This window comes from Cheilinus undulatus, linkage group 15 (genome assembly GCF_018320785.1).
Source record: "Cheilinus undulatus linkage group 15, ASM1832078v1, whole genome shotgun sequence".
In the NCBI taxonomy this organism is placed as follows: domain Eukaryota; kingdom Metazoa; phylum Chordata; class Actinopteri; order Labriformes; family Labridae; genus Cheilinus; species Cheilinus undulatus.
Genome location: NC_054879.1, coordinates 3,305,886 through 3,327,042, shown reverse-complemented (window position 1 = coordinate 3,327,042; position 21,157 = coordinate 3,305,886). Strand labels below are relative to the sequence as shown.

At 39.0% G+C, this 21,157-nt stretch overlaps 2 protein-coding genes across 8 annotated transcripts in view; both read right to left on the bottom strand.

The window, feature by feature from the left end:
• Nucleotides 1-14,468, bottom strand: part of LOC121522298 (serine/threonine-protein kinase Nek5-like) — a 33,558-nt gene extending 19,090 nt beyond the window's left edge. For 2 of the 4 annotated variants that reach the window (XM_041806500.1, XM_041806501.1), the window contains exons 1-7: nucleotides 14,343-14,468; nucleotides 12,713-12,849; nucleotides 11,788-11,884; nucleotides 11,620-11,717; nucleotides 11,463-11,546; nucleotides 7,823-7,893; nucleotides 4,046-4,132 (exon numbers count right to left, since the gene is read on the bottom strand). In XM_041806500.1, coding sequence (XP_041662434.1) covers nucleotides 4,046-4,132; nucleotides 7,823-7,893; nucleotides 11,463-11,546; nucleotides 11,620-11,717; nucleotides 11,788-11,884; nucleotides 12,713-12,835 — 560 coding nt within the window. In that variant the 5' untranslated portion in view covers nucleotides 12,836-12,849; nucleotides 14,343-14,468. Of the gene's footprint in view, nucleotides 1-4,045; nucleotides 4,133-7,822; nucleotides 7,894-11,462; nucleotides 11,547-11,619; nucleotides 11,718-11,787; nucleotides 11,885-12,712; nucleotides 12,850-14,342 lie in introns of those variants that run through there. The other 2 variants (XM_041806502.1, XM_041806503.1) reach the window with 2 other exon arrangements.
• Nucleotides 14,469-19,257: 4,789 nt separating this feature from the next.
• The window catches only part of LOC121522617 (integral membrane protein 2B-like), a 29,456-nt gene continuing 27,556 nt past the window's right edge, over nucleotides 19,258-21,157 (bottom strand). For all 4 annotated transcript variants that reach the window (XM_041807161.1, XM_041807162.1, XM_041807165.1 and 1 more), the window contains exon 7: nucleotides 19,258-20,029. In XM_041807161.1, the coding sequence (XP_041663095.1) occupies nucleotides 19,941-20,029 (89 nt within the window). In that variant the 3' untranslated portion in view covers nucleotides 19,258-19,940. The remainder of the gene's footprint in view (nucleotides 20,030-21,157) is intronic.

Here is a 21,157-nt window from a genome sequence, read left to right as displayed (position 1 = left end):
TTTTCAAAGTTCAGGAATAAAACATCTGCTTTGACATTTTCTTGTTTTGGTTTTGAACAAAGTTTGAACCTGTGTGTTTGCTCTTGTTTTTCCCACTCTGTAAGGTCTTACTGACATTAAATATCTTAAGAATGAGGATATTTTCTTCCAAAGACTCTAGGGTTATGTTCAAGACTTAAACTTCTGTTAGAGTAGGACAGGCTCTGTCTGTGAGAGCAGCAAATCAAACATGTTTTTTTGTGTGTGGGAAAGAGGAAGCTCCTCTGACCTCTGCTGTACCAAAACAAGAGCTCAGAGGACAAGAGAGCGATGACAGAAGATGGCTATCAGTTTATTTTTTAATGTCTGAGTTTCCTTTTAGACATCTCTCTGTTTATATATGCTGTTGTTGATTTAATTTGCTGCTGAGTTAGCAGGAGAAAAGACAATATGGAGGCTCTGCACATGTCTAAATGCTTTTATTCTAATTAATGTTTGATGCATGCTGACCAATGTCTTTTATTATGTTTTTAGCATCCAAGTTAGTAGTACATTTGGAATTACCAATCAGAATGACTGGCAGTGTTGCAGTGACATGGAAAAGTTGCTGCTGTCAGCTTGTTGGGTCAATTATCCAGCTTTACAGATTTACAGTGGACAGACATCTTTGCATAAATGTTGCATATTTTCTGTTGACTGTTTTTTTTTTTTTTTTGGACCTTTTTACAGCCTTAATTTTTTATTCTTTGTTTCCCTGATTTAAGAGTACTGCTATAAACTACTTTGTCTTAATTCATAAGGATGTTATAAATAAAAATATAATGATTATTTGGTTGGCAATATAATACTACGGTGGCAACCCTAACACTGATGCATATTCAAAGCTCAGCTGGTAGAGCAGGCACTCACATACAGAGGTTATAATCCTCGACACACTGGTTGGGGGCTCGATTCCTGGTCTCAGCACTGTTTGGAGCATGTCTTTTTTTTAAATTCTCTTTCCTCATGTTCCCTGTCTCTCTTCAGCTGTCCTATCTAAATAAAGGTAAAAGAGGCCCAAACATTAACTTAAATATGTTTTGCATTGGTAGAAAAGATTGTTGCAAATAGTTGCAACAAAAACAGGTGCAGCAAGAATGCATGTTTAACACTTAGGATCAACAGAAAACATGAACATAAATCCTTCATAACAGCAGTAGCCCCACAGACACTTTCCCCAGACGGACACGCTGTATAAATCCTGTAAAAATATTCCCAACAGACAATTATTGTGGACAGACTCCAAGAAAGAGCTGAGAGAGTCAGCCAACACTGTCTAAGGTTTATTATCAGTATCATAAATATCTCTTATAGGCCCTCACACATCAGAACATTATTTAAAATCATACTGTGTCCATCCAGGAGAAGGGAAAATCATACTATTTCTGTTGTTAAGCTATTGGTGTTAAATATTTCTAACTGCATTCTTGCTGTGCCTGTTTGTGTCTATTTGGAAGAGGGTTGCCAACATCCTGTGTTGACTTCCAGTAGGCATTCGACTCGGTGAGGAGAGATGCCCCCTGGAGGATTCTGGAGCTCCGTGAGATCCCACAGACTCTTATCCAGCTGTTGTCTGCTCTATATTCTGGTCCAGAGAGGGATGTGAAGTGTGGTGGTTTGACCTCTGACTTCTTCCCAGTAGATTCTAGGGTGAGGCAGGGGTGCGTCTTAGCTCCTATGCTCCTCAGTGCCTGTATGAGCTGGATAACGGGGTGTATCAGGGGCCAAGAACTTTGAAGTGTTGTTTAGTGACTTCCAGATCACTGATCTTGACTTTGCTGATGATGCTGTGATCCTTGTGCAGACTGTAGATGTCCTCTCTCTGAACCTGCTAAGTGAGGAGGCTGGAGCATTGGGAATGCATGTCTCCTGGTCTGAAACAAGGATCCAGACCTTTGGGGACACCTTGGATGCTGCCACTGAATCTGTGTCTCTGAATGGTCAGGGTGGTTTATGTACTGTGGCAGCATAATCTGACAATCTGCTGACTGAGACAGCTGGCTCAACTGCAGATTTGGCTTTGATGGGTTCGCTGAGCAAGTTGTGGCGCTCACAGTAACTAAGCATGCAGACGAAAGTTAGAGTCTCTCAGTCCTTAGTCCTACCAGTCTTACTATACTCTCGTGAGGACTGGAAGTAGACTAATGGCCAGGGGCACTGGCTGGAATCCTTTTTGATGACTTCTCTCCTGCATATATTTTGGTATTGTTGTTAGACTGTGTGTCTGATTCTGATGTGCTCAGGAGAGAGAGGATGGGAAAGATCAGCTGATAGAAACATAGGGGTCCTAGGGGCCAACAAGGGGCATATGATTTTACAAACTACAACCTTAGGAGTTATAAGATACTTAAAAAAACAGACGTATATCTTCTAACATTTACTCTCTAGTATTTGTCATTAATGTCAGTCTTCATCCAAAGAAAGTTTCCTCTGACAACACCAAAACCTAAAACATGCATGCCATTAAAGAAAGATGTGAGAGTTAACAGAGTAATGTTAGCATGAAATCACAGTCTCAATATTTATTACTGGGACATTTTGCTCCAAACAACAATAAAAACCAAATGTTGTGGCAGGACTTTCACAGATAATCAGCAGCAGAGCATGTAGCTGTCAGTGTTTGATCAAAATTAGTTTTTGTGGTTTAGTGGAGGATTGTTCTGGTTCCAGATGGGTGTGACTAACAGTTTAATGAACATCACAATGATAAACAGGCTAATTTAATCTCTGCTTTGTTTTTGTAGGAAACAGTTAACAGGAAACTCCCTGAACTGACCAAAGGAGACGACTCCACCCGGCTGGGACTGAAGGCAGAGGAAAACAAACAACTACATGATTGACAGCACTATTTGATACTACACACTGTGTTAGTACAAGACAGTGTGAACCCTATCTTGGTGTTTTTACTGTTGATTATTGTCAAGATGTAAATAATAAGACTGTATATAAAATAGACACTCACTGAAATTAATAAATAATATTATCAATTATCAATAAAAATAAGGAAAGGTATTTAGAAGACTTAGGTTACATCACTGCATCCATTTTCTACACCACGTATCCTGTTCAAGGGGGACTGGAGCTAATCTCTGCTGTCACTGGGTGGGAGGTGTGGTTACACCATGGACTAGTCACCTTGGCTAACATACAAAGAAAACCACCAGGCACGCTGTAACTCACACCTGGACAACTTATCAGTTAACCCAACAAGCATGTTTTGGTCCATGGGAGAACTCTAGAGAACCAAGAGAGAACTCACGCATGAACAGGGAGAACATGCAAACTCCACAAAGAAAGGCAGACTAGGATCTAAACCAGGACCCTTTTGCTGTGAGGCATCCGCACTAACTACTGCACCACCCCACAGTCTGTGCTACGTTTGTGATATTTTATGTTGTAATGTGCAATAAATTTAGAAAATTTGGAAAGAGTTGAGCTACCAGCAACTAATCCTTCCTGGGTGTCATTTGCATAGAAATGTTTGGAAACCCTGGTCCGACACATCTATTCTCTTTCAGCTGTTTGAGTGCAGAAAACGTCAGCATTTTGTAGAGGAAACAGATTGTGTTAGGATGTGTGACACTCGTCAAACTATGACTTTGGAAAGCTGCTGACCATTTCTGTAAAAAAAAAGACTTTTAAGGAGAATGAATAGTGCTTTTTCAATGAATGCTGTACATCATGTATCTTTAATATTCTTAAAGCTGACTAAAGCTTTTTTCTCTTTAAAATATTTCAATCTCTTAAATGTTTGTGATGGGAAACTGAGGAAGTTAACCACATTTCAGCAAAACAAGCTCCAATTTGAGTCAGAACTTGAAACAGCTGACTTCCTTCTGCTTTTAGGACAACATCAGTGAGATTAATCGTCTCTTCAGGAGATTTTTGGTATTTTACTGAAAACAGGATGCTTTGTTGAGCCAAGTCAAAGCTTTTTCAACCTGTTAAATAAAAGAGATGTCAGAGAACTGTATTTCTAAGCTTCTGTTGTTTCTGGTTGTGAGTTGTGACAGACAACCTTACATACGTCTTATTATTGTAGGGTCGATTCTCACAGATCTCTGGGGAGAGGTAATACGGCGTCCCGACACAAGTCCTGGCCAGCTCCATGGTGCTGCAAACACAGGACAAACAATGCAATAAACAACAAACAACTTGCTAAATGAGTTCATCCTCAAATTGGTCATCAATTATTAACCTAGCCAAAACCACTGAAAAGGAAATAAAAACTGTGACCCAGTAGGAGTGACTACCTAATGCAAGCTTGATTGTTCACTACCAGTGGAGCCTGTTGGTAAATCAAACTCTTGCTTAAGCTGGTCAGGAGAAGAGCAAAACCATCTTTTCCACCATAAAAATCTTTTAGTGTTCTTCTTTTATAAAGAAATGTCCAATTCTGATCAAACGGCTGCATCCACGCTGATCTCTTCACCGGCAGCCATTGTTTACAGGCTTTGACCTGTAGTTCCGCCTCTTTCTCCTCAAATAATGCTGGTCTGATCATTTTTTTGACCAAGACCAAGCATATCATAGGATGTTTACATGACCATGGGATACTAACAAACCAAATCAAATCTAGGATATTCATGTAAAAAAAAATAGATGGTGAAAATCAGGGCAGATACCAATGTTACAATTACAATTTAGCCAAAGCCAACATCAAATTTTTTTCAAGAGAATCAACCTCTGAGTGAGGACCCTTATGAAATGTAAGACATTACTCTTCTTCATCTTCTTATTATTATGTCAAAAAACAACTAATTTGGAAGCTTTAACATTCTACAAAAGTCACCTAATTTTGCACAAATTCAGCCCCAGTAGATGCAATGTTTTTGTGCATCACAAAATGGCTCTGCGGTGCCCCCAAAAGTCAGTCTAGGGACTCGGTTTTTGTGCAATATGCATGAATATCGGTACCCATGTGTGTCATGACCACAGTTAAAGGTCAATTCTTTGGCTGATTTATGAGTTTAACATTTAAACCAAGAATTAAATCGAGTATTTTTACTGCTTCTTTTGGTTTAAGTCCTCCCATACCAACATTTTCTCTCATGTTTAACCATCGAAACACATGAGAGTTTGTTAAAATGGTGATGTTTTCTGCTCAATAATAAAAGATGTCAGTCGCTGACTTTTTTCCATGATGAAGACTAGACTAAGACTAGCTAAAATAAGATCTTTGGTAAAAAAAGCAAATGTTACATGATAAATGTAATTGTAATTGCAATTGCAATATTAGCAATGCAATTAGATAAGCGCATATCAGGCTGCAATTATTTTTGTATTCATTAGTACTTGAAAGGCCTGCAGAAAAGCCTGTAAGTTTACAATAGTGCCACTATTGCTCTTTGTAAAAGTATGTTTATTTTCAGAAAAAGAAAAACTTGCTTTTATTGGGTGGGAAAATATCAAGTTGTTTTGAAAAGCAGTACTGTGTAAACTTGAGTCTTTGTATTCTTTAATGCCACTTAGTATTTGTATGTTTTAAATGATAAATACACACATCAAAATCATTTTTCTCTAATTTTTCCTTAATAACCAAGAAAGCAGACTCATGATACCATTAATGGATTTTATTGTAATCACATATTGCAAATCACAATATTGTCCAGTATAATAGGGTGGGGTTGGGTTGTTTTTTTAAAGAGACTAACATGTTAGTGTGTGACTGCTGGACATTCACAATCCATGATATTTCCCCACAGTGCATATAAGATATGTCAGTATATCATCAGTGTACATCAATCATCAATTAAAGTGTTGACAGTGCATTATTATGAATTTTTTACATTGTTGTTATTTAACAATATGGTTAATTGAACATGTAAAAACAATTTGTTAAGAAATTAAAATCCATTGACGTACTTGCAAGACTTAAATGTGTGGACTTTTTATTGACTAAAATTATGATTAAAAATAGGGATGCACCTTTACAGCCGATATATCACCTGTACATATCAGCAGTATAAATCATATATCAGCTTTAGTGTCAGCAGATGTCTGACTGTGCCAACAGGTATAGGTGGTTTTGTAAGGTATCACACACTCAAGGAGGTCCACTGTGAGCCCTGAACATTCGGATGAAGCCCCAAACATAAACGAACCAGACTGTCTACTTCCCCACTCCTCTCTCAGCTCTGACTGACTCAGCCTCTCTCTAAAATGGAGACACTTAGAGTTTTTTTTTTTTTTACTAGGAAGGGTTTTAAATACCATATATTAGTATCAGTATTGGCTAAAATGAGTTCTGGAATATCAGCATAAGGATATTGGAAATATACAATATCTTTCATCCCTAGTTTAAAATGACTAAAATGTGACTAAAACTAAAGGTAATTTAAATTCAAAGACTAGACTGAAAACAGCTGCCAAATTAACCCCTTAAAGCCTGTTGTACCGATACATACTTTTATGATACCTCTATCTCATTAATAGTATCAATAAAATACTAAAAAAAAAAACTTCTGAATACAATCTTAAGAATGATAAAAATGCCCTCAGTGGATTATCAGTTACCAAGAATGTAGCTAATGTATCAAATGAGATACAAAACATATACAGTCATGGACGAAAGTATTGGCACCCCTGGAATTTTTCCAGAAAAAACACACCATTTCTCGCAGAAATTGTTGCAATTACAAATGTTTTAGGTATACACATGTTTATTTCCTTTATGTGCATTGGAACAACACAAAAAATCCAAAGAAAAAAGACAAAATTGACATAATTTTACACTAAACTCAAAAAATGGGCCGGACAAAATTATTGGCACCCTCAACTTAATATTTGGTTGCACACCCTTGGGAAACAATAACTGAAACCAATTGCTTCCTATAGCAATCAACAAGCTTCTTACACCTCTCAACTTTAATTTTGGACCACTCTCCTTTTGCAAACTGCTCCAGGTCTCTCAGATTTGAAGGGGGCCTTCTTACCACAGCAATTTTGAGATTTCTCAAAGGTTTTCAATGGGATTTAGATCCGGACTCATTGCCGGCCACTTCAGAACTCTCCAGCACTTTGTCTCCAACCATTTCTTGGTGCTTTTTGAGGTATGTTTGGGGTCATTGTCCTGCTGGAACACCCATGAGCTCTGATGCAGACCCAGCTTTCTGACACTAGGCCCTACATTGTGGCCCAAAATTTTTTGATAGTCTCCAGATTTCATGACTCCTTGTACACAGTCAAGGCACCCAGCGCCAGAGGCAGCAAAACAAGCCCAAAACATCCTTGAACCTCCACCATGTTTGACTGTAGGTACTGTGTTCTTTTTTTGTGGGCCTCATTCTGTTTTCTGTAAACAGAGAAATGGTGTATTTTCTGGAAAAATTCCAGGGGTGCCAATACTTTCGTCCATGACTGTATGTTAAATTTTATGGAAATTTGGATTTTTTTTTTATTTCAGTAGAAAGTGAAACAAACATTTCAGTTCCAAAAAAATGAGAATTTTCTAGCTACAATTTGTGTTTTCAGGCTTTAATGGGTTAACACTGCCACAGATAAACATCAGCTACTGATCTGCTCATGCTGCCTTATTTGCAGATGTCTGATGTTTGTTAACAAGGTTGATACTGATGTTGAGCTGATTCATTGGTGCATCCCTATCCTGTAGTCCATGTAAATGTAAATACTGTGTTTAAGATTAGTTTCTGTTCCTAGAGTCTCACAGACCACCGTCATGCGTGTTTACGTGTCCTGGTCGAGTGAGTGGAATGATAATGACTTGTTTGGAGGTTGTCCATGTGTTACAGAGCGCTCAGTGATAAACAGCTGCACCGTGTGAGCGAAGATGACACTGACTTACTTATTCAACATTCTTGCGATTCCAAAGTCCCCCAGCTTCACTTTCATCCCTCCGTTGGTGAGGAAGATATTCTAAACCAGAGAGAGAGCAGAGCGGTGAAAGCACGTCTGTGTGCCAGCCACCGGCCCCGTCTGTGATGATAGATAGTGACGGCGGCAAACACAGCAGCAGTCTGTGGTCACTCAGAGTTATTCTGGGAGTTGGCACACAGCGAGCTCTTTGTTCAGAATAAAGCAGAGCAGTGGACGGTTCAGCCCCTCAATCCTCCGTCCTTGTGACGACGACTCTAGTTAATTAAAAATCTTAACCTGGGGCTCTGTGGATCATGTTGTTTATCAAACACAAGGTTAAACAGATATGCAGCATGTAAGGACTGAGTAAGGCCGAGGACAAACAAGAGTCTGTCCAAGAAACCACAGAAACTTCACCACTGGCAGACTTCATTTATATACAACATAACAGGAAAACTACACCACTGACAGACTTCATTTATATAGAACATCACAGGAGAACAACACCACTGAGAGACTTTGCCCACTCTCTGATCCCTGAGTTTTTTGCATAGTTGTCACACTTACACTTGAAACCAGAAGTTTACATACACTATATAAAAAGCCACATAAACTTTTTTTTCTCACTGCCTACGTTTTAAATCAGATTAAACTTTTCCTGTTTTTGGTCAATTAGGATTACCAAAATTATTTCTATTTGCTAAATGCCAGAATAATGAGAAAAGGATTTTTTTTTGACATTTTTTTATTATTTTCTTGAGAGTCAGAAGTTTACATACACTAAGATTACTATGCCTTTAAACAATTTGGGAAAGCCCAGATGATGATGTCATGTCTTTGGAAGCCTCTGATAGGTTTATTGACAACATTTGAGTTAATCAGAGGCACACCTGTGGATGTATTTTAAGGCACACCTGAAACACACTGCTTCTTTGTGTAACATCATGGGAAAATCAAAAGAGATCAGGAAGAGAATTGTGGACTTGCACAAGTCTGGTTCATCCTTGGGTGCAATTTCCAGATGCCTGAAGGTGCCACGTTCATCTGTTCAAAAAATGATACGCAAGTATAAACACCATGGGAATGTCCAGCCATCATACCGCTCAGGAAGGAGACGGGTTCTGTGTCCCAGAGATGAACGTGCTTTGGTCCGAAAAGTGCATCTCAACCCAAGAACAAAAGCAAAAGACCTTGTGAAGATGCTGGCTGAAGCTGGTAAGAGTGTGTCATTATCAACAGTCAAACGAATCCTGTACCGACATGGGCTGAAAGGCCACTCTCCCAGGAAGAAGCCATTACTCCAAAAGAAACATAAAAAAGCCAGATTACAGTTTGCAAATGCACACAGGGACAAAGAACTTAATATTTGGAGCCATGTTCTGTGGTCTAACGAAACTAAATTGGAACTTTTTGGCCATAATGACCATCGTTACATTTGGAGAAAAAAGGGGGAAGCTTGCAAGCCTGAGAACACCATCCCAACTGTGAAAGATGGGGGTGGCAGCATCATGTTGTGGGGTTGTTTTGCTGCAGGAGGGACTGGTGCACTTCACAAAATAGATGGCATCATGAGGAAAGAACATTATGTGGAAATACTGAAGCAACATCTCAAGACATCAGCCAGGAAGTTCAAGCTTGGGCGCAAATGGGTTTTCCAAATGGACAATGACCCTAAGCAAACCGGCTTAAGGATAACAAAGTCAATGTTTTGGAGTGGCCATCACAAAGCCCTGATCTCAATCCCGTTAACAATTTATGGGCAGAGCTGAACAGGCATGTGCAAGCAAGGCGGCCTACAAACTTGGCTCAGTTACACCAGTTCTGCCAGGAGGAATGGGCCAAAATTCCTGCAAACTATTGTGAGAAGCTTGTGGAAGCATATCCAAAACGTTTGACCCAAGTCATACAGTTTAAAGGCAATGCTACCAAATACTAATGAAATGTATGTAAACTTCTGACTCTCAAGAAAATAATAAAAAATTGTCTAAAAAATGATCTCTCTCATTATTCTGGCATTTAGCAAATAGAAATAATTTTGGTAATCCTAATTGACCAAAAACAGGAAAAGTTTAATCTGATTTAATGTTAGACGGTGAGAAAAAAAAGTTTATGTGCCTTTTTATATAGTGTATGTAAACTTCTGGTTTCAACTGTAAATGTTTTGGATCATCAAACCAATTTTTATATTTCACAAAGACAACCCAGGTAAATACAAAATGCAGTTTCTAAATGATGATTTTATCTATTAGGGGAAAAAATTCAAACCTATCTGGCCCTGTGTGAAAACGTAATTGCCCCCTAAACCTAATAACTGGTTGTTCCACCCTTGGCAGCAATAACTGGAATCAAGTGTTTGTGATAACTGGTGATGAGTCTTTCACATCGCTGTGGAGGAATGTTGGCCCACTCTTCTTCACAGAATTGTTTTAACTCAGCCATATTGGAGGGTTTTCCCGCATGAGCTGCCCATTGAAGGTCACACCACAGCATCTCAAGTGGATTTAAGTCCAGACTTTGATTTGGCCACTCCAAAACCTTAATTTTGTTTTTCTTCAGCCATTCAGAGGTGGACTTGCTGGTAGGTTTTGGGTTGTCCCTGCATAACCCAAGAGCACTTGAGCCTAAGGTCATGAACTGATGGCCGGACGTTGGCCTTCAGGATTTTCTGGTAGACAGCAGACTTCATTGTTCCATCCCAGCATGTGGTCCAGGTCCTGCTACTTTTTCACACAGGGCCAGATAGGTTTGGATTTTCTTCCCCTTAATAAATAAAATCATCATTTAGAAACTGTATTTTGTATTTACTTGGGTTGTCTTTGTGAGATATTAAAACTGGTTTGATGATCATAAACATTTAAGTGTGATAAATATGCAAAAAAATCAGGAATCAGAAAGAGGGAAAAATACTTTTTCACAGCACTGTAGTTGAAAAAAGTTAAACCTTTAGAACAGTGCTGGCCAATTAAAATCAACAAGGGGTGGGACTTCTGATAATAATGGAAGAGAAACTAATCTGACTCTTCTTTAAGAAGGTGAAGTTTTCTTGTTTACAGCTGATGCTTATGTTACAGTGTTTTCTTCTTTTTATTTACATTTCCTTCAGTAAAGAAAAATATGAAGTCCATGGTGCCTTTACAAGACAGCATTACCAATACTTACAGGGAAAGCAAAAGTCAACATTTTCAACCTATGAAAAGTAAATAATAGTTAGAATTGCTCTGAAACTGAGGTCATGAGTGCTGCAAACGCTAAAAGCACCAGCTATGAATACAGACCCTTACACATGAAGTCCTGACACTTCCAGAACAAAAAAATAAGGGTAACCTCCCCTGAAACTTTCCTTACTTGATGTTCACACTTGTCCCTCACAGCAGTGAGTTTCCCCTGCTGTTTGCCTGTTAGTCAATGGAGGATGAAGGAGGGGAAAATACCTGAGAGCTAGCAGGGTGAAAACTCTGCCATTTGTGTTCACAAATGCAGCTTAACAGGGGACATTTTCAGGGAACATCAGAAGTCATTTTCAAAAGACACTCCACTGAACTGTCCACTGAACTCTCATGTCTAACATTATGAATGATCTGATTCTGAGGTGAAAGCAGGAGATGTGATGTGTGAAGTAAGGCAGATACCTGAGATTTGATGTCTCTGTGAAGGATCTTCCTGTCGTGGATGTGTTTGAGTCCGAGGCAAATCTGAACAAACCAATTAATGACCTGAAAAACACACACTTTTTCTCTCAGTATGACTTGTATTCTGAAAAACTAAATCCTCTCCCTCCCTGTGTACCTGCTCCTCAGAAAAGTAGACTCCTCTCTGCATGTTGATCTTCTTCATTAAATCTCCTCCGTCGCAGTACTCCATCAAGATGTAAAGGCTGCCCCTCTCTACACACAGATGGACATTATAAACATCATGTTAGTTTAAATCTTCTAGTATATTCGCCACCATTCTCACCTTGAAATGAGTCGATAAAGGTGACGATGTTTGGGTGTTTCATCTTGGATAGCAGAGTAACCTCTTTCTTCGATGCTTCCTTTTCCCTCGCTGACATCTGGATAGAAAAGCAAAAAGTGCAGACTTTTCTCCTTTAACATGATTTCTGAGAGATTATGGCTAACTCTGGTCATGGAAATGAACGTTCTGCAATAAGGAGAATAGCTGTTTTCTTCTAACTCTACATTCATGAACAAACCTTCTCTAGGAATGAATATAAGATGTTCTGCAGTCTGTTATATAGTGGACTTATAATCATGAAGACAGGACTTTACCCGCTGATGAAGCATTTCTATCCCACAATCATCATTCCTACATTGTTGTTTTTGTGGCTTAATATTGCTCTTGTTCATGTTCAAGTTGCACGATCCATGTTAACCTTTATAGCAATCATCATACAGCAATAGCAGTTTTTAACATAAAGGGAAAATTATTTGCATAAAAATAGCCCAGGAATATCATTTAAAATATATCCTGCTGTAAAGATAGTCTTTCCCTGCAGACTAAAGAAAATATTTTAATACATGTCCCTGCAAAAATGATACAAAATGCATGATGTAAAATAATTTTTGACAGTGATAGATGACACCCGGGCAGGCCAGCCAGGTATATTTTCTTATTTAAATCCATATGTAATTACCACTCATGCATAGGAGGTTGTAAACTTATTCAGAAATATATTTGATGAGCAACATTAAGCTTTTTCAGCATTTTTAATACATTTCTCTGCAGCAGCTTACTGATGATGTCATCCTGCAGTCTAGGATGACAGCTGCAGTACACTATCATGTTATTATCTACCTTGGGACACTGGAAATAATTAAATCCTCTAATATCGAAAAGAATTTAGCTCCATACAAGTCTTGAAATTCTGCAGCTGTCTTACCTTTCTGAGGTTGATCTGTTTGACCACACACTGTCTACTTTCACCTTCACCTTTGTCTCGAACCAGAAAGGCTTTACCAAACGCTCCCTCTCCAATCTGACGGCCGACCTCATACTTATTCATAACACCAACAACTCCTGCAACAAGAGATAAGCATGGATGCTTTCTACAGTTTGGCAGAATGGTGGTACATGATTGGTATCTGTAAATATCAGTTTTCCATGTTTCCTCAGTCTATGTTAAATGAGCTTTGGTCCAGAGAAGACAGCAGTTTTCTGGATCCTGTTCACATATGGCTTCTTGTTTCCATGATCCAGCTTTAACTGTCATTTGTGGATGGAACGGCCTACGGCCAAGCGTTCCTGAGCCCATGCAGTAATTTCCAGTACAGAATCATGCTTGCTTTTAATGCAGTGGCCCCTGAGGGGCCCTTCAGCCTTGACCCTTGCTCACAGAGATTTCTCCAGATTCTCTGCATCTTTTCATATTATGGACTGTAGATGTGGGATATTCAAAGTGTTCACTATTTTATGTTGAGGAACATTTTTCAGCAATTGTTCCACAATTTTTGGACTCAGTTTTTCTCAGATTGGAGAACCTCTTCCCATATTTACTTCTGAGAGACTCTGCCTCTCTAAAAAGCTTCTTTAATACACAGTCATGATATTGACCTGTTGCCAATCAACCTAATTAGTTGTAAAATGCTTCTCCAGCTGTTATTCATTTGTACCACTTTCTTTTCCAGCCTTTTCTTGCCCTGTCCCCACTTTTGTGAGATGTGTTGCTGCCGTCAAATTTAAAATGAGCAAATATGTTTTCATGAAATGTCTCAGTTTCAACATCTGATATCTCGTTTATGTTCTACTGTGAATAAAACATGGGTTTATGAGATCTGACCATCACTGACTTTTGTTTTAATTTACGTCTTACACAGCGCCCCAACTGTATTTAAATTGGGGATGTATATTAAATTTACAAAAGGAAAGATTCTTAAACTATCTAACTTATTGAAAGATATCCAGTGTTTTATTTTTTCTTAACATTAAACTACTCAAAAAATGAATATTTATTGCGGTAACAGTGTGAATGTAAAGTTAAGAGAATTTGTTTGAATGGAATTTTATTCTGTATTGTTTATATTGTGTAAAGCTAAAGGTATGGCAAATAAATTATTTACTTAATATAGCAGTTATTTTGAACAAAAGAGGCCAGAAAGACATCAACTACAACTGTTTGATGAATCAAGTTAATAAATAAAAAAGTTAAAAAAAAAAAACAAAACTGTTTTTGGACAGTTGTTGATGGTGATTTTTGTTTGATATGCTGATTATTTTCCCCATTAAAAGATTACTTTTCTCGGTAAAAGTGCTGAAATTTACTTGAAATTGAGTCTTGGAGGCTAATTTATATACATTAAGTAGAAAGCGAAAATATTCAATATTTAAATTAACTTTAAACGCTTGTTTCTTTTCACTGAGATGAGACCCGTCCCAGAGGAAAGAGCCCGTTACCATAGAGACGGATACACGGGCTGCTAGCTTCCATGTTAGCATGTTGATTTAAATTCACTAGTTCGGTGAAAAAAACTCGTTTCCCTCTTTCTAAATGTCAGATAACGGTTTATTCTTACCTTCGACACTGCTGTCCTTTAACAGAAGTAAAAGTTACATCGTGAAACAAAGACGAGACGAAGAGTTCTTAGAGCCGAAGTGTCAGAATACTGTCAACAGAACCGTTCGTGAAAGGAGGAGAGCGCGAGAACGAACACAAGGCATGCTGGGAGTTGTAGTGGAGGAACTCTATTCTAACTTAGCTAGCTTCTTTTATGGAAGAAGAATATACACACCCACACACACAAAATTGTGAACATTTTGAAATGACAAGACACTGTGGGTTACTTTAATAATATTTACAGATCTCAACAACCAAATTTAACCAACTTAATGAAACTTTATGGAGAATTTATTGTGCTAACATAGCTAATCTGATCTTCTGCTAGCATTCATCTTCATACAAAACATATTAAATGGGTCCCTTAAACTCTGCTGAGACAACTTAATGAACGTTAGAGTATTATATGACTGGCAAACGTGAATTTTGTACAAAGTCCCATCTACAAAACTTACTCCATAGCTTCAGGAAGATTAAGCACCTCTGAGAAATTGAACAAAAAAGGAAGTGGTTCTTGAGTGGTTTATCAGGAACACAGAACACTTCCATGGAAAGACACATGTTGTGTATTTCTTGAGGAGCTGAGCACCCCTGAAGGTCTGACCCTTACACCCCCTTCCCTAAACAACCTGGTTGGAGCTTAAAATGCTCACATTGTTCCTGTCAACAAGGAAAGATCATATTTCACTGTACAGCTCCCCAATACTCAGTATTTAAATCATTTTCAAATGAAATGCTTTTACTTTAACTATACAGGCCAGGACTTAAACTAATACTTGAGTACACTTTCACCAAAGTAACTGTCCTTTTACTTGAGGAGGAGTCTTGCAATTTTTCCAGCTCTGCCAAATTGTTGCCAATGTTTTCTTTGTGCAATTTAGGCAATGTGAGGGATTGTGCTTGAAATGTTTGGTCCTTAAAAAGGGACATTTTTCATCAGTTATTTGATTGACAAATCAGAAGATTATAAATGTAAATGATTTCATGATTTATTATCATAATAAAACTGAATAAAAGGGAAAGCTATCAGTCCATTTAAGCCAGTGTGTTTTTGTCCCTCAAATTTAGCCAATGGGAATGAGTTAGCCTGCATTTTTTGGGGCATTAACAAAAGATTGACCAAATATTTGGTACCTTGGATTTCTTCTTGTATTGCTGCAGTATTAAGTAGGTATATTGTTGGATATTCTGAGGTTTTAAACTTGGTGTCAGACACTGGGGTCACTGCAGTGATGACAGTCTGATTTGTCTTTAAATCTGAGTATGTGAGATGTCGTCTGCCACCTTTCTGCTGTGTAATCAGAGACAGACGTCAGTGAGAGTGTAAAGTCCTGACCTTTATTTAAATCATCCAAATGTCAGCAGAGGTTTGATGCTTTCGGCTTCAGATCGGCTTTCTGTTGTCACATTTTAGAGCTCACACCCCTCAGGGCTATGTCAGGCAGCCCTCAGGTGTCTGTGTGCCTCACCACACTGTTGGCTTCTATATCTGTCAGTGAATGATGTTAATATCCTCGAAGAATATTTGCCACTTTTAATTCTGGAAGAAGAAATCCAATCCCTAATATAAGTCTGTTAAAAATGGCACAAGTAGAAGTCCAAACCATTTATTTTGATCACATAAAGGTTTGTGCTGCCTGGGTTTAACATACAAAGAATGTGGTTCGATAAACAGCAGTCTGCCTGTGGCCAAGGAACCTTGAAGCAACATTTTGAGTCTGCACAATAAACTGGTAAACTTAAGTGTGATTCTTGATGAATGTTTGATATCACAGCAACACAAATAATAGCCAATGCATCAAAAACTGGGAATGTCTTGCTTTAAATCATCAAGATATGCCATAAAGTTCCTACACACATTATAAAATGCACAAATACATGAGAAGTAGTTTCCTACTGAACCCTGACAACTTTTTAGTGCAATTTGCACATTGTGTAGGAGTTTGCGTGCAGTTTTTGGATGGATTCATTCCTCTCTGAGGAGCCATTGTTTATAAAAAATCTTTTTTAACTATTGTATTGTGTTTATACACTATATTAGCAAAAGTATTCACTCACCTGCCTTGACTAGCATATGAACTTAAGTGACATCCCATTCTTAATCCATAAGGTTTAATATGATGTCGGTCCAGCCTTTGCAACTATTACAGCTTCAACTCTTCTGGGAAGACTTTCCACAAGGTTTAGGAGTGTGTTTATGGGAATTTTTGACCATTCTTCCAGAAGCACATTTGTGAGGTCACACACTGATGTTGGACCAGAAGGCCTGGCTCTCAGTCTCCGCTCTAATTCATCCCAAAGGTGTTCTATCAGGTTGAGGTCAGGACTCTGTGCAGGCCAGTCAAGTTCATCCACACCAAACTCTCTCATCCATGTCTTTATAGACCTTGCTTTGTGCAAGTCCATGGTCCTGCTGGTCAGCTGGTCTGGAGTCTCTCATTTTACAGAGATCCTCTATGGGGGTCAGGTCAGACCAGTTGGCTGGCCGGTCAAACACAGTAATACTCCTGGTAGATGTCTGACAGCATGGACTCTGGACTTGATAAAGACCAGTGGACCAACAGCAGCAGATAACAGGGACCCCAAACCATCACTGACTGTGAAGACTGGAAAACCTGGACTTCAAGACCTTAAGGACTCTGGACCTCTTTGATCTTCCTCCTTACTCTGGGACCTGGATTTACAAATGAATTCAAAATTCACTCTGACCACAGAGACCACACCGGTCCAGTTCTTTTTCTCTTTAGTTCAGGCGAGACTCTGATAACGTCTTTGGTTCAGGGTTGGCTCCACACTTGTAGTCCATCTCCTGGACCCATCTGTGTGGTGGTTCCTGATTCTCTGACTCCTCTAAGTTCTTGGTTTAGCTTTGTCAGTCCTCTGAAGGCTGAGCTCATCTCTGTTGGTTGGTCTCCTTTTCTTCCACTCTTTTCCCTTCAGTCAGCTTTCATGAATCTGCTCTGATCCAGCCTCTGAGAACAGCCTGGCCTTTCAGCAGTGACCTTCTGTGGCTTACCCTCCATGTGCAGAGTGTCAGTGACTGTCCTCTGGACATTTATCTAGTCAGCAGTCTTCTCCATGATCGTGGTTGTGTGAACTGAGAGTGTGAATGAAGGCTCAGGAAACCTTTGACTTTTCCACAGTATTCTAATATTTAGAGTGGATTTTTGAGCCCCATTCATTAAGATTGAAGCAAAAAAGCTCTTGGAATGTTTCACTTTATATGGGATTAATATAGAAATTAAAATTCAACTTTTTGAAGTAAATCACAGGAAAAAAATGAACTTTTACATGATATTCCGTTTTTTTTCAGACGTAGCTGTGCATACTCCATTCTTCTAGTGTTTGGGTCTTTTCACTGATTCTTTATTTTGCTTTATTTGCTCTGATTGCCTTTTTCTATGACGCCACAAGATAGCGGTTTGTGATCAAACCAAACATTTATCATAATCTTGATCATTATAGAAATTAGAAACGGTGTCTCTCAGTTTTAGTCCCTCTCTGATCCTTCAAGGTGACACTCCCCCGCTAACCACCTGGCCCATTTCCCATCATCCCCCTGGGTGAGGTCCATCTGATTAGTGCTTCAATCAAGGACGAATTTCCACTGTGATCAAGTAACACGGAGGCCAAGCGCCCGCCATGACACCTGATCTGGTGTCAGTCCTCTGAGGTGGCGGCTGCAGACACAGCAAACAATCACACAACTGTGCAAGGACCAAAACCACCACAGGGAATGAGTCCTCTACACACTAAAATCCACATTTAATTTTAGCTGTTTATGGGCCTTGATTTGATAGAGGAGGATAGTGGATAGAGTTGGAAACAGGGACAAGAGTGGGGGAGAGACGTGCGGTAAACGGCCATAGGCTGGATTCGAACCTGGGCCGTCCACGTACATGGGGTGTGCCTTAAACCACTCAGCCACCTGCGCCCCGATTTTTATCCTAGCTTGATGAAAATCAAACAACCTGGCAAACAAGTAATATGTAAATGAAACCCTTAAATATGGAGAAACAACTGTTCTACAGCTTCAAATGAACAAAACTTCTACTTCAATTCAGTTTTACAGCCATGACTGATGAACCAGGCTGATGATGCTTTCAGACTCTGCTTTGTGTAGGTCTGTTTAAACTCAGGTCCATATAAAATGCCATTAATGACCACATATCAATGTCCACCGTGTCTCTAAGAAACAGCATGGACCTCTGCTGTGTCCAGATGTCCCAAGTTTAAGCAGATATAGTTTGTTTCCCTCTCGTTTTGGTCCTGTTTTCTGACTGTTTCGTCCCTGAGCAGTGCATGCCCTCTACAGCCTATCCAGATATAATCTTTGGTCTGTAATGCCCCGCCCTAGATTTGGGTACATCTTCCTCTGGCTTTGGTACCTGAAAAACATTCAAATATTTTGTTCACTCACTGTGTTTGCCTAAATGGCAAAGGGGCTCATGCTGATGTTATATGAGGGCCTCAGAATGACTCAACCCACCCCTGATTATGCAGCAGACTCTGATGTAATATTTAGCTTTTCCACTCAAAGATAAACATACCATGTCCATCATGAAGGGTGCTGTTAAAACTCTTCTTTCAAAAACTCTTGGAGTTATTTTAAATTCATGAGAAAAAAATGTGGCAAAAAGTCTGTTGTGCTTTCATTTTGAAGGATTTGTCTCCATCTCAGGTCCAAACATCCCCATTTTTCATTCATTTGGTTAGGATTGAAAATGTAAGAAACTTTGGTGGTGACTCTTCTTTAAGGAGGTGGTGGGGGATCCTGACATTAGACCAGTTGAGAGCTACTATTATATTGTTGCAGAAATGCTACTCCTTTTACTTTTAATACTAAAAAACTAGGAGAAAAAACAAAATACATCTTAGTTTTTTATTGTTTTGTTTATTGTGTTGGTCTGGTCATATCTTTAAAGAGATTATATACACAAATTAGTACAAGAAGAGTTATCCAAAAAATTACACATTCAAAAAAAGATCAACAACCTTGGTGAAAAAGACTGAAACCAAACTGCTTGACCCTCTCTGTGCTGGCGATTATTTTCTTAAAGCTAAACAAGAGAAGCAGACATCCACACTGGTGCATATAAAGATCATTTTCCAGTTAAGAATAAACAGATGCAGTGTTTTAATAACTACAGCAGACAAAAATACAAAAAAGGCTCCCTGGACTGAGCTGTTACAAATGCTACCCTTTCTGCTCCACTCAGAGAAAAACAAACTAAATTTATCATCATCTATTAAAATAAACTTTCATGCTATATTTGTCATTTTTGATTAAAATAATTTACTGATTTTATGCCTACTTTAAGCTAGTTATTGTCTGAAAGTTTCCAAAGAGATCCCCGTACAGAAAAGTGAAAAAATACACGACTTTTCTCTTTTATTTTTAACAATCACTGAAAATTCAAACAGCTTCACATTTCACTCCTCTCACACACTCGACTACCTGAAGTAAAGATAGAAAAAGAGAGACAGCTGAGGGTTAACAACACAAATCTCACTGCACGCCGTGACCGTAAGAGCAGCTGGGAGTCGTCCAGGCCTCTTAAGGCTCACAGATCAGCGTCTCCACCACCGCCTTGCTCTCAAAGTGACGAATCTTGTGGCAGTTCAGAGCTTCACGCTTCTGCATGCCTGTGGGACAAAGAGAGGGAGTTAGCACACTGCACAGGTAGGATCAGGTTGATCAAGATTATTTTAAGCCTGATTTGTCCTTAATACAGAGGCCTGTTGTAGCAAATTATTCAGTTTGAAACCCCAGGTGATCCTCAGGTGTTGTGTGAATCATTTAACAGCCTCTGATTGAGCCAGAGCCTCCCTGATCTGGAATGATCAGCATTTAAAGATTGATATTTATAATTCTCTGAGCTACATATCCCAGCATGCTATGTGCAGTGAAGCCACTTACAACACATACAAATGCAGAAAATTAGGCAAGAGCAAAGGGCATTGTGTCCTAACATCATGCTAGCGTCAGATGCTGTGCTGAGTGCGCACAGTCCACACTTCATCTGTTAAATATTTAAATCTCTTCCATGCGAATGTCAGCTTTCCACTGATAAATGTAAGACCTCTGTCCCTGTGATTATGAATGCAGACAAATGGAAGTGTGGCACCATTTACTGATGAGCATTACATGGCTGTGAGCAGAGTAGTTTTGATAGTTGAAACAAGTCAGAGTTTTCTGTTTCAAAATTAAATATGACATAACTAATACACAACCATGCTGATTTTGCAGCTGATGCTCGCTCATATCTTGACTTGGTGTTAGGTATTATTGTATTGTGCCGTGCTTGAGCATGACTGCTCCCCTACTGGTCTGCCCTTACATTAGTACCAGCATTTCAAGCACACATCCACCTCTTCTAGGCGGCGATATGAATGCATCTGGGTTGCAAATCCATCTCATCCCCAGTCTGATCTCTACACTGTCTGATCTGATTGACTTTACATTGTTTCAGACTGTAGACTGACAGCGCTGCACACCACTCTATCCACTGTCACTCTTTCCTCATCAATGAACAAACAATAATTCACACTTATCATCAAATAGAGAGAACTTTCCAGCATAGAAGTTACAGAACAGTCTTCTGATCACTCATTCATAGGTCCTTAGAAAGCAGAAAATCAACACGATCATATTTTTGGATTAGGCAATAAGAACAGCAAACTTTACTAGTGCCAGTTAATAAATTAGAGACTGTCTCTACTATGGGCTAAATGTTTCAAACATTGGCAGTATTTTTTTTAAGTCTAGAATTT